Source organism: Coturnix japonica, chromosome 3 (assembly GCF_001577835.2).
Source record: "Coturnix japonica isolate 7356 chromosome 3, Coturnix japonica 2.1, whole genome shotgun sequence".
In the NCBI taxonomy this organism is placed as follows: Eukaryota; Metazoa; Chordata; class Aves; order Galliformes; family Phasianidae; genus Coturnix; species Coturnix japonica.
The window spans coordinates 37,735,711-37,748,671 of NC_029518.1; the positions used below are offsets into that span (position 1 = coordinate 37,735,711).

The following is a 12,961-nucleotide window of genomic DNA, read 5'->3' on the forward strand; positions in this document are numbered from 1 at the left end:
CTAACCATTTTCCCTGCCAAACAAGAGGCAAGGAGTTAATGTTGGTCTGGTGCACCTCAGCCTCGGGCAGTACAGCCTGGCTGAGCAGCTCCTGCAGCAGCGCGTGTCCCTGCTGTATGATGTGGCGTGGAGCAGAGATAAGTGGTTAATTCTAGGTGTGTGCTGGAAAGACTGCAGCGGTGCGAGCATGCCTGTTGCGTGACTGATGCGTTGGGGAAGGTTTTGTTAAACTTGCTGTGTTCAGCACTGATGTGTTCGGGGTGCTGCCAGGTGCTGAGCTAGGTAACTTTGAGCCAGGCTGGGCATTCCAAGACTATACTGTGGCTATTTTATCTAGCTCATCCTCTCTCAGCCAAACTCTTCTACTCCCCCTAAGGGTATTTTGCCATTCTGCCTGTCTAAATTTTTTATTATCCCTCATCTGTGTGAGCCTTGGTGATAGTCAAACCCTCCCCAGAATCGCTAAAGGGCTACATTTGGCAAATGAAAAGAAGTATGGGGTGCAAGCTTGAGGAGAAGGGGATGTTGAAAGGCGGTAAGAGAAATTTTGGTTGCTGAATGTTATTTCACATGTCTTCTGTCTTTGCTCTAGGGAACAGAGAAATTCATCCCTCCTTTTGTTGCATTCTTTAGAGTACAATACTATGTAGAAAATGGAAGGGTAATAAGGTAAGTTCTTTTCTGTGGTAGTAATTGTGTTTTGTGTTCCTTTATTAACATTTCTTTTAAAAAAATCATCTTGTGGAGGTTTTTCCTCTTGGTGTCTATATGTTGAACAGTCTCTCACTTAGGCTGTATGAAAGGCATCAGATGAATATACCAAAACCAGCTATTTGGACTCCGAAGCACATGCTAATAATTTTAGTTCAGGTTTTTGTATCTGTGCAGTGCTCTGTGCAGTGTTCTCCTGGAAACAGACTTTCATAATCAGACAAAAGAAATGACTTCATAAGTTAGAGAGTTTTGCATTTGAGTGCGATCCATTCACGTGGAATATGGGCTGCCCTCAAAACACAGCCAGCCTCACTGCATGGTACAGAACAAAGGATGAGGTAGTTGGAAATGAACAACTGACAGAGTTGATTTGCATCAGCACTGCTGGCGTGGCTGTGACCCCAGGGCAAGCCAAGAGCTGGGATCACTCCAGTAGATTAAAATCTTTACTTAATTTTTGGCATTTGTTCTCATCTTAAACAAAGACTTTTTTTTTTTTTTCCTCTGCCCCCACCACCCCCCTGTTCTCTTTTTTTTGGATGCAGGAGAGTCTCTCTTCTGCAGTCTGTTTGATTGTTAGGTGTTCTTTGTTTACTTTTACTAAACTGAAGGGATTCAATAACGCTTTCCCACCCCGTATATGCATCCCTTAGCATCACAAGCTAATTTCTCTTGTACTAGTCATTTAATTGGAGGAGTTTGTGGAACAGTGCAGAGACACTCAGACATACGTGGTTTTACATGTAGACTGTATTGTCCAGCACTTTATCTATACATGCATGTCAACAGCATGCTTCCCTTGAGCTCTTACAAAGTGTGTGTATATTATCAGTGGTCCACATGCCTTATCAGACTATCCCTATTTAGCAGCCTAAGGAAGAAGACCAAAACAAGCCCAGGGCTCCTGCATCTTTTGATCTACCTTGCAGGGAATTAGCTGTTGAAAAGCAACTTGAGCCTAAGGCAAGGTGAAATGAAAAAGCAGTGCCAGGTTTAGAGGGGAAAGGAGGGCAGGTGTGCAAGAAACAGGACTGGAATTCAGGGGAGATGGTTCTCTTGACTGCTATAGGCTTCCCAGAGTAACAGAAATGCTTGGTGTTGTCAGTCTCCAAACAGGTGTGATATGGTTTTTCTTTCATCTACCCTTGCCCTACCTCCTTAGATCTCATGCTTCTCAAGACAGTGGCTATTCTTTCTCATGTTTATACAATTCCTGTGAGAGAAGACCTTCATCTTGGCTTGGGGTTTCCCCACATACACTTAAATGTATCATGGTGGCATCACACACATCAGGGATCCCTTTTCTCCTAAGGAAGATGCATTTGAGAGGCTCTGTATGAGCCTGACATTTCTTCTCTTCCTTACGCAGACCTGTCTTTGTGTCTTTCAGTGATAAGGTGGCAAGGCAGTTCTACTACTGCCATCTCAAAGAGCAAGTACTTATGTCTCGGTGCAACCACAAAGAAGAAATCTACTTTCTGCTGGCTGCTTACAGTTTACAGGCAGACTTGGGAAACTACAGGGAGGAGGTCCATACTGGGAAATATTTCGAACCTCAGGCATATTTCCCACAATGGGTAAGTTTGAGGGAATCTTTCTGTCAATACTGTGCATGCAGCAGGAGCTATGTTATGCTGGTACCTAATTGCAGCCATACAGCTTCCCCAACTTACATTATGATGATCAGGCAGAGTGACAGTGTCACCCTGAATTCCCCTCAGGAGTTAATTGCCCTCTGTGTTTCTGCTGGCTGTGGGTGACAGTTCCTCTTGGGCTATGTGAGGTGGGCGGTTGTACTCTTCCTTAGTGAGGGAATGTGTTGGTGTCAAATAAGTGATTCCAGCAGTGTGGCTTTTTTTCAAGTCATCTTGAAAAAAAGTCATCTGTTGCTTAAAGGCTAGTGTACTTGCAATATTATGTCAGAATAATTTGCACAACTGAAGCCCTGCAGAAAACTACAGGGCCACAATGCCATGTGTAGTATGCCCTTTGGTCCTGGCTTTGTAATGCTTACCTCTGGGATGTATAGACCCAGACCCTAGAGGTAGTACTGCTGTGCATTGCCTTTGATGCCTACTTTGTTATTTAGTTGAGTCTGAATTGCATTAAGAGACAATCTGGAAGTGGTTTTACGTGTTGATTGGTAAGCATGTGTACCTTGGCTTGTGCCCTATAAGATGTACTAGCAGCTTAGAAGATCCAGAGTTGGCTTAACTGTTGAGTGAAGGCAAATGAGTTGAGGACTAAAGATTTGAGGGAAAAGAAAAAAAGGTCTGTCAGAGTTGATTTTCTGCAGAAAATTCTGCTCTTGTGGTGAAATGGTCATGAGAGCTGTTGTCAGAATAGAAAAAGAAGCCAGTTTTGTTGTGGACACCTCTGTTGCTGGTATCTGCACAAGCAGGATCTTTCCTAGGACTTGGACATACCCACCTCTGCAACCCAGTTTAGATTTGTCCCTTACTTCAAGGGGAAGGTTTGGAGCAGGGGTTGTGGAAGGGAGGCAAGGTTAGTAGAATGTCCTTTATGCATGAGTCCCAGCCTGCCTTGCTGTGCTCTTTTCCCCTCAACAGCAGGTCTTCATCCTGCAGCAGGGCATCTGGTAAAGGGCAGCTGACAAAGGGCTGGAAAAATTGAGTCTGGTGCACCCAGTTTATGGGGCACTTAAGTCTTATCACAGACTATTTTTCATTTGGCAAACATTGCAAAGGCCAAGGCAAAGCCTGGCTCACCTATGCTGAGCTACAGCCCCAAGCAGGTATGTGGGTGATTTATCATTACAAAGAGGAAAATCTGGCAGTCATGGGGACGCTTTGCTCCCTGCCCTGGGGCTGCTATGGGGAGGTACTCCTCCAGTGTGTTCTCTTCCAACACGTGTTGGAGATCACTGTGGAAGATCACTTGGTCGATAGCTGCCTTACCTCTCCTACTGTTGAGAAAAGGCAGGTGCCCCTGGGGTGAGCAGCCCCGCTTTGAACTGTGGAGCTGATGCTTCTTTCTGCTGACATTGCACAGCTGATGGCATCAGTGTTGTTCTTCATAGAGTCCAGTCTTCCTCATGATAGGATGACTGATCTGAGGTGGCATGCAAGGAGAGAGAAGAGGTGTTAGTAAACAAGGGGCTTAATTTAAAATGGAAATGGGAATTGACTGATCGAGTCTGGCTGTTAGAGGTATGGACAACTGGCTTCTGGCTGGATGTTCACTGGTTACAGGTGGGATCTGGTTATAAATGCTCTGAGTAGCAAGGGATTTTGTGCCCTACTTACACTGGAGGCAGCATGTGTCCAAGCATAAGAGCTGCGTGCTCTCAGGGCAAGAATTAAAGGTCCAGTGCAGGTTTCTCTATTGCTTAGCAAAGCTGTGTGCCTGAAAACCACTCCAGATGCAAAATAGCTCGAGATAGTGTTATCTTCCCCTTTGAGGATGGAAATACTAAATAAGCCTAATGTGCAGTTTCTAGTCATTAAAAAAAAAAAAAAAAGAAAAAATTCAACAACAAAGAGAGCAAACTCCACCCCACCCTGACCATAAAGCATTTCTGCAGTGTTTGGAGATGTTGCTGCTGATTGTGTTGGCATGCAGAGCTGTATTTGTTATCTGTCCATAAGTATTTAGGGATGCCAAGATTTAGGAAAACTGATTCCAATGCTTAAGAATGAAAAGGGCTGACACAAGCTCTGTGGTCTCAGACTGTTGTGATTTTGCCATCTTGGACCTGTTTGGAGACATCAGTATCATCTGGGCTGCTTTAAATGCTTATCCTCCAGGAGGATAGAGGTGAACATGAACAAACTTCTTGAGAGAATGTATGAACCTTCTCCTCCTCCAGTCTTGGCTTTCCTGTTGATCACAGCTGCCTTTCGTGGGCTTCACTGAAGAGTTGCTGACTTGTTTGTTTTCCTTCAGATAATTGCAAAGAGGGGGAGTGATTACATCTTGAAACATGCCCCAGAGATGCACCGAGAACAGCAAGGCTTGAGTGCAAAGGATGCTGTGCTGAAGTTCATTAAGGAGTCCTGCTTGTTGGAAGATGTACCTGTCCACTTCTACAGGCTGCAGAAGGTTAAACAAAGAGCTTATTTCAAACATCTTTCCCCTCTTTAATTGGGTGTACTGTTTCATTTTTTACTTTCTAATTGAGGGTCTGCTGCCTCTGATTTGGGGAAGCCAAACAAATTTCCAAGCTCCGAGGCCACCCCCACAAACAAAGCAACTGCCAGTTCACCTATGTAGTTGGAACCTTATTTTGTTCCCCATCCAATAAACTGGCCACAGGAATGGTGAAGCTTAATTTTTGCTTAGTCTCTTCCTGTCAGTGGACAAAGTCAGTGCCAAAGAAGTCACTGAGAAACTTATTTCGTTGCAGTCCATTGAAATGGTGGCAGCCTGCTTTCATGCAAATGCCATGTAATAATTGGAGATGACACTGAATCATCCCAGCTTTCTTACCTTAATCCACCCCTGTTGGAGTGTCTGATACTTTTTCAGCTCTGTGTAACTTTTGGATTCCTTTATCATTGCTTGTTCCTAAGTCTTTGCCTTTCTATCCAAGCCTGCTTGAACAGGATTTGTTTCATTTTGATATGCTAAGAATGTAGGCCTAGAAAATGGACTGAAGAGCAGTTTTGTATTCCTCCTCAGTGAGTAAAGCCTGATCATGCAATTAGGAATTGCAGGGATTTCTTTTTCCAAATGGAGTCACTGTACTTTAGGAGGCAGAAAGCATTTCTTACTGACTTTAAGCTGGAGTTCTGATTCTGCTGGACATGAGTAGTACCAGAGGAGTAGAGGGTGAGGTAAATGTGTTGGTGTGGGGTTTTTTATCTTGACAAGCCAAGTGAGGAAGTCTTGGTGTAAAGTTTGAGCTCTGTGACACCAGAAATTTTTACCCAATAGTTTTCATCCTCCACTTCCTCCTAGTAAGAAAAACGTGTGTTCCTATCTAAGTCTGCCATGCCAGGAGAGAAACTGAGTTAACTGGTTCTGGATATTTTTTCTTTTTGTTTTCATCCTTAAGCAAAGAAGCAAAGGAATCTCCTAATTACTAAGCAAGTATTTTGTGTGAAAGTACAGTGTATGGAAAAACAAGGCAGTTTTCCAGCTCAGGCTTAAACACCTAAAAGCATCTGCTGTTGAGATAAAAACGTTAGGAGGGAAAGTCCCTGCAGCTTTGGGCATTGATTAATTCTCTCTTAGCAAATGTATGCCCAAAGTCTGGTAAGTTCCAGGATGGGAACGGCTGTGTAGTGGCAAAGAGAGAGGACAGACATCAGTTCTGGTTTGGGCTCTCTGTCACCTGGAGAGTGAGAGCTGTGCATAGAATCATAGAGTCATTAGGGTTGGATAAGACCTCTAAGATCCTGTAGTCCAATGGTCCACTTAGCACCAACATTGCCCACCAAACCACATCCCTAGGTACTGCATCTACCCTTCCCTTAAATACCTCCCGGGCTGGTGACTCCACTACTCCCCTGGGCAGCCTGTTTCAATACCTAACTGCTCTTTATGAGAAGAAATACTTCCTAATATCCTAATATCTGAAATGTTCAAGCATACTGCAGACACGAAAGTAGTAAGAGAGTCTTTTGCAAATTGCTTCTGAGAACAGTAATTGTCCATGCTCTCAAATCACTTAACCTGTAGGATTCCCTTTGCAGAGAAGTTTATGGTATCTGCTGCTGTTGAAAAGCTGGAAGCCTCAGCACGAGGGAATTTGTAGGTGTTTCTAATCTCAGAATTTTTCAGGGATCAACAAGACAGAAACAGTAAAAAGCAAATGGCATCTGCCTGATGAGCAGTCCTGCTACCTCTCTTGCAGTAGGTGCCAGAACAAGAGCACGGTCTTTGTAGATTAACCTTTGACTTCAGGCTCTTCTGTTCGTTCAGGATAAGAAGGAGGATCGCCCGACAGTTATCCTGGGCCTGACCCTTAGAGGAATGCACATCTATCAGGTAACAGATTGCCATGAAAGCTTTCTGGTGTAGCATTAACTCTGTCCAGCTCCCCTGTCCTCCCCCCACCATAGCTCCTCTGCCTCCACTGTGAGCGCCAGGCTCCGCATATCTCACGTTCTTGGTTGTTTGCAAATTCTTTGCACATCACTGACTCCACCCAGTACCTGCTAGTCCCTGTGTGACTGAGAGTTTGATGTGTTGCAGGAGGTGAACCATGTTCGTCAGCTCCTCTACGACTTCCCCTGGTCGCACATTGGGAAGCTGGCTTTTTTGGTGAGTATGACAGAGCCGCATCCATTTGGCAGTGGGCTGTTAACCTGGGATCTGGCATTGTCCTGCCCAAATTGCCATATCAAGTCTCCTTACCCATACACACAAGGCTGTAATTACCTCAGCCACGTGGCTGTGAACATGTTCATGCTCACTTCCCTGACATCTCTTTATGCAGGGGAAAAAATTTGAGATCCAGCCAGATGGTTTGCCCTCTGCACGGAAACTGGTTTACTACACAGGCTGCCCCTTCAGGTCACGGCACCTGCTGCAGCTCCTCAGCAACAGCCACCGGCTCTTTCTAAATATCCAGCCAGTGTTGAAGCAAATCCAAAAGCTGGAGGAGGCTGAAGGTATGTGACAAAAGAGCAGGTGGCTTTGGTAAGGGGAAGAATACAGTATGTTAGACTGTGCTGTTGTTTCACAGTGGCTGCTCCCTGTCTAATTAATGACGTTTCTGTTTTATTGAGTAGAAGGTGAGGAACTAGACATGTTGGATTTGTTTCAAGTCCGTTACTGGAAAATGTTTATGGTCTCTGCCTTGCTAGACTCTGCTCAGAAAGCGCAAGTGTGAGAACAGCAAAGGGAGAATGTCTTTGTTTTAAGAAAAAAGTCCTTGCTCTCTGGAAGCCCTCAAGGCCAAGATTGGATGTGGCTTTGGGCAACTTGATCTAGTGGAAGGTGTCACTGCCCATGGCAAAGAATTGAAAGTAGATGATCTTTAAAAGGTTCCTTCCAACCCAGACTATTCTCGGATTCTATGATATTGTTTCTCAAAACAGTCACCGATGTGCTGCGTTTTAAGGACTGTGCTCTTAAGTTATGTAAGCAATTCCTGCTTTTTCACATTGCTTTCATTCTGGAAGCCAGTATTTTCTGTATCGTAACTGCCTCTAGCTGCCTGCCCTAGTTCAGGAGATACTGGTTTTACTGTAATTATGACTATAATTCTGTTACAACCGGCTGGACATCCTGCTGTCTGTTGAGCAAGCAGAATATAAAGCCATTTGTGCCTTTATTTGTTCAGTAGCTGCAGTAATTACTGTCTCACCCTCAGGTTGTGCCAGTCCCAGAACTTAATGATATTTTTGCTGCCTTTCCTACTGTCTTCCTTAGAGAAGAAGCGCTACCGGGAATCCTATATCAGTGACACACTGGACATGGACCTGGATCCATGTGATAAGAACTCACGTGGCAGCGGGAGCAGTGGAGGCAGCCGGAGAGATAATCGTCTGTCACGTCAGTCCACAGGGAGTCATGGCAGCTCTCACACATCAGGCATCGAGGCTGACTCAAGGCACCGTGTGTCAGTAGAAATGTCAGTGGACGAGCCCTTTGGTATTGACCGGGTGCACAGGAAAGAGAAATCCTGCAGCTCAACCATCAGCTACGGAAGCTCTGGCATTGACAGTGGCAGCAAAGGAAGGGCTGAAGATGACTCTCAGGATGATGGTAAAGAATTTGGAGCAACTTCTAAGACTGCTTCTGTGTTCTGCAGCAGAATAGGGAGAAAATGTGTGAAGCAGCTTGGAGCAGAAGTGTAAAGCTAACACTTCTCCTGCTACTCTTTTCCTCCTAGATCTTGAGCTGGCAGTAGATGAGCCAGAGGAGGTGCCTGTAGATGAGCCTTTAGAGGGAGACCAGTTAGAGGAGGCCACTGTGGGAGAATCTTTTGAATCTCTTCCTCTAGATGCTGCTAGCTGCCAAGGTGAGATGGCTTTCTGCTACTGCACAGTGCTTTTCTTTGGGCTGTAGCATCAGGAAGATGTTTGAGAAGCCAGATGTAATCTGATAGATCTAAGAAAGCTGCATCTTCCCCCATATGAAGTACCAGCACTAATTACTGTCCTACTGCAACCGTATTTGAAGTCAGCTCCTCTAGAGATTGAAGGCCAGCAGTGCAGCATTGCTCTCCTCTGTGCTCCTCAAGATCTCCCCTTTCCAAATTTTAACAAGTTACTGCATTTTTATTCCATTAATAACAACAAGATAACTGATGTAAACCTTCTGTAGTGAAGGAATTTATTTTAAAAGATTGTGTAACACAAGGCAATCAAGGGGTTCAATCATAGAGTAGTGGGCTAGTCACAGGAATTAATATAAGCCACAAAACTTCACCTGATACAGGAGAAGGATAGACAGTAGGTTAATACAGGAGCTGTCTGGCTTTAAGATGTGTAGCATTCACAGCACAGCAAGGCTGGTGAATATGGGACAGGTGAAAAGCTGTTTTTTTGCGAGTTTTTAAACATTAGGGGCAAAAAAAAGATGTTCTTGTGAGCAAAACTCCCAGAGCACTGAGGGTGCTTAGTGATGTATGCTTATATTTATTGGGTAGCACAGTTTAAACGTGGCCTGTGAGAACAATTCTCACTTTTTTCAGCCAGTAAAAAAATCAAACCTGTAATGCTTCTTATTTCCTCCTTTTCCTTTGCAGCTATAAATCAAGAATCGCTGCCTGTGGTGCAAGTCACACTAATAAAAATGAGAGGTCAAAGTGTGGAGTCCCTTCAGCAGGTGAGTGTGGGGGCCTTGAACCAAAGTCTAGGGTAATGAATACAGCTGTAAATCAGGTGAAACAGATAAGTCTGTATTTTATTTAAATGGTGTAACCAGGAACAGCTGTTCGATAGCAACCGCAGTCATGTATAGGATGGGAGCAATGTTTGAGTCTACACAAGTATAGAGAGATTTGGAGTGACCAACATGGGAATCTTGCAAGTCAGCCATCATCTGCCTTAGACTTCCGGACAGGAAATGGAAAATAAACCACTTGCAAATTTTCAATGCTGTGTTTAGAGCCAAGACCATCCATTCAGATTGGATGTGGGTTGCAAACTTGATCATCTTCCTCCTTCTGAAGCCAGGAGGAGCTCACATCAGAGCAAAACCAGATGTTCAAGCTCTAATTTGTGTGATTATCGTTTGTGTGATTATAGTATGTGTGTGCTAAAGTCTTTGTTGTCAACATTCTCTTTTCATCATACTCTTTGAGTAAAGGCAACTATATATGGTAAAGTATGTTGTATTGTAAGCTGCACTGTGGAAAAAGCAAAAAGCTTAAGATGTCTTTGTAAGGCCAAGCAAAATCTCTTTTTGAAGCATAGCTGTATTTTACTTAAAAAACGAAATTAAAAAAAAAGGCTCTGCCTTTTCTTTCTGGATCCAAACGAGCCTTACTTTGATCTGCTAAAAGAATTTTAAGAATCTGTTCATCCTTTTTCCCTTTTACTCTCAGCTTCTATCTGAACGATGACTCCAGTCACTTAAGATTTATTTTCCTTTTCATGCTTCTAACTAGACCCAGTCAGAAGTGATAAGGACTTTTCACTTATCAGGGAAGTAGTCTGTTAAGTGCTATAGGAGATTAAGATAAAATCTTAGTTATTTTTCCAGAGCTGAATGGTACAGTACAGACCATAGTGAGCTTACTTGTATATTTGCATTGAATGACTTAAGAGCAAGGCAAGGAGCGTGTATCTTATTGAATAAATATATATTTGGGAGGCACTTTTTTGTGTTGCTAATGGAAGTGTCTTCGTTTAAAATTAAGCATTAAACTAAATTAAAATTCAGATGCTAATACCTGGCCAGTTTTTTTTGTCCATTGTACTGGACACTGAGGATACAGTGCAAAGAGATCAGGATCTGGTGTAATGTGGCAGCTGAATGTTCTTTCAATTTCTCAGTGCTTCATAGCTTCATCAGAAGGCTGGTGGGGCTGTTGGAAGGAATGGAAGAACAATTTGGAAAATCTGAAGCATGCATAACTAACGTCCTTAAGCAGTCTGAGCTAATGGTTTTTATTCATGTCCATCTTACTGAACTGGCAGGTCAAGTTACCCAAGGGCAGGAGCTGCACAGACCAGCACAGCCAGAGTTTGGATGACATTCGCCTCTACAAACACCGGCATCCACCACTAAGTGCCACGCTGTCATCGGACACGTCCCACAGCTACACGTTTGGCTGCAGCCTGGAAGATAAACTGGCTATCTATGGCTGTGTTTATTCCACAGCAGACTGCAAAACCAAGTCTGCCCTTTATGGGAAGCGATCCATGAACTGCCTCTCCTTGGATCTTCTGGGAGAGGACCAGCTGCCAGAGGAGTTTGTGGTGTAAGGAGACTGGAGCTCTTCCATACCCAGGGAAACAGCTCGTTGTGGAAATATATACCTCATTAACACATGTGATGTCACTGGTTCTTGCAGGAGATTGAGCAGCTTTGTTACTCAGCTCCCTGATCAGTAAGTGGCATCACTTCTGCAGGCCTATCTACAGGGCAAATCAACTGGAGTGTAGCACTTAATGTTGGCACTGAAGTGTCTGTTGAGCAGAAAGTGGAAAGTGGCCTGCACCATTAGCAGCAATCAAAAAACCCCACAGAACAGTAGGCCGAAATTGATACTTAGCTGGAGAAACAAGCATCGTGTCTAAACGATTTATCAAAAATAAATATAGAAGGTCCACATCAGTTTAGCTTACTGCCTTTCTCTTCTGGTCTGTATGTTGATGCTAGTATAGCAGATAGTTGGGTTGTTTAGAGCTTGTGCTGCTGCAACACTGCCAACAGCTGTCAGGCCGGGATATACTCTGAGCATATTTGGAGTTCTGTGTATGGTAAATGTGTTTGGTAAATAAGTAGTTACATCCTTGAGGGAGATTAGGGGGAAAAGATGGAACAAATGATCTGGCCACTTCTGAGCATACAAGGATGACTTAAGAGCAGTAAATAACTGGTTCTTGAAGACAGGACTGTGACGGGAGAATTTCACAAGGCATGATGGCCCCCTATATTGAATCATATGTTTCTGTGTAAGTGTATGTGGTGCAGGGATATAACATCAGGCCATCAGATGTATCTGCATTTACTGAAGTGGCATCAGTGGCTGTATGTTCTCAGAGGTGAACCCGGCACAAACCCTAACTGTGTTTGATGAATGAGTGATGGACACAAGCTCTCTGTAACCACAACTCGGCTGATTGTGCCCTCTTCGATCACACTGTACTTTCTTCTTGTAATGAGCAGCTTCCATCCTTCCAAGCAAAGCCAAAATGCCTTTAGAGTACTTGAGGTATATTTATTATATCCAAAAGGTCCTTTCACCATTTAGGCAAATTTATCTGGCTGCCTTCCCTGATATCTTGGGTGTCATATCATTGTTGGGTGTCATAAAACCTTAGAAGCTTACTGAAGCAGTGCCTGACAGCAGTGAAATTGGCTCTTTAAGGAGTATTTTTTGCCTTGTATGTACATGTTCCTTGTATTTATTCACAGCTGGTGGGGAAGGCAAGCTCTCCCAAGTCTGACCATCGTTATTCAGTGGTCTACACATCTCCCTCCAGTACTGTAAGTTAAATATACGTGTGAAGGGGAGACTGGACATTGCTTTTTTAGTGTAGACTGAGAATGAAATCATCCCTTACGAGCACTGTGAATATCTATTATGCAAGTTTTTGTATTCATATGGAAAAATGTTCCTGGTAGTAATAGATCTCTTTTTTTTGTCTTTGTATTTAGAATGTCTTTTATTGTGTTGGTTTGATTAGTTTGGTAGAGGGTAACACGTAAGCATTTATCAGTCAATGTTAGGAACTAGCTGCCAATATTTGTATATATTTTGTAATATACTCCTGGTATAATCACTCTATTTTAATGGTAAAAGTTTCTCCTTTCCATGAAAGGAATCTCTTGTTCAAAATAAAATATAAATAATTATATGTATACCTGCAATAAAGTATGGACAGGAAAAAGAGAAAGGTACATTGTGTAATTTTATTTCCCCTTCTAGATGCACATCAGCGACATCTTCCATTGGAGCTAGTTCGGTGGTGGAAGCAAATTTGCTGCTAGATTTTAACCCATGTGAGCTCAGCTTCATCTAGAAAGCCATAAACACTGCAGGCACTAGAATAATTCCTTTTCTTCTCTGCCAGTCCCAACAGCAGGTTGCCAGAGGGGCCGCTCATATGCTGGGGACCCAGCCCAGCCAGCTGGAGTCAGCAGGAGCAGTAATGGGAGC

At 43.6% G+C, this 12,961-nt stretch overlaps 1 protein-coding gene across 3 annotated transcripts in view; it reads left to right on the top strand.

Moving 5' to 3' along the window:
- FRMD1 (FERM domain containing 1) overlaps positions 1-12,702 on the top strand; it is a 32,751-nt gene extending 20,049 nt beyond the window's left edge. For 2 of the 3 annotated variants that reach the window (XM_015858003.2, XM_015858002.2), the window contains exons 5-14: positions 593-669; positions 2,105-2,291; positions 4,621-4,776; positions 6,601-6,666; positions 6,874-6,942; positions 7,118-7,292; positions 8,056-8,391; positions 8,519-8,647; positions 9,377-9,456; positions 10,773-12,702. In XM_015858003.2, coding sequence (XP_015713489.1) covers positions 593-669; positions 2,105-2,291; positions 4,621-4,776; positions 6,601-6,666; positions 6,874-6,942; positions 7,118-7,292; positions 8,056-8,391; positions 8,519-8,647; positions 9,377-9,456; positions 10,773-11,060 — 1,563 coding nt within the window. In that variant the 3' untranslated portion in view covers positions 11,061-12,702. The remainder of the gene's footprint in view (positions 1-592; positions 670-2,104; positions 2,292-4,620; positions 4,777-6,600; positions 6,667-6,873; positions 6,943-7,117; positions 7,293-8,055; positions 8,392-8,518; positions 8,648-9,376; positions 9,457-10,772) is intronic. The other variant, XM_015858004.2, reaches the window with a different exon arrangement.
- Positions 12,703-12,961: the final 259 nt, after the last annotated feature.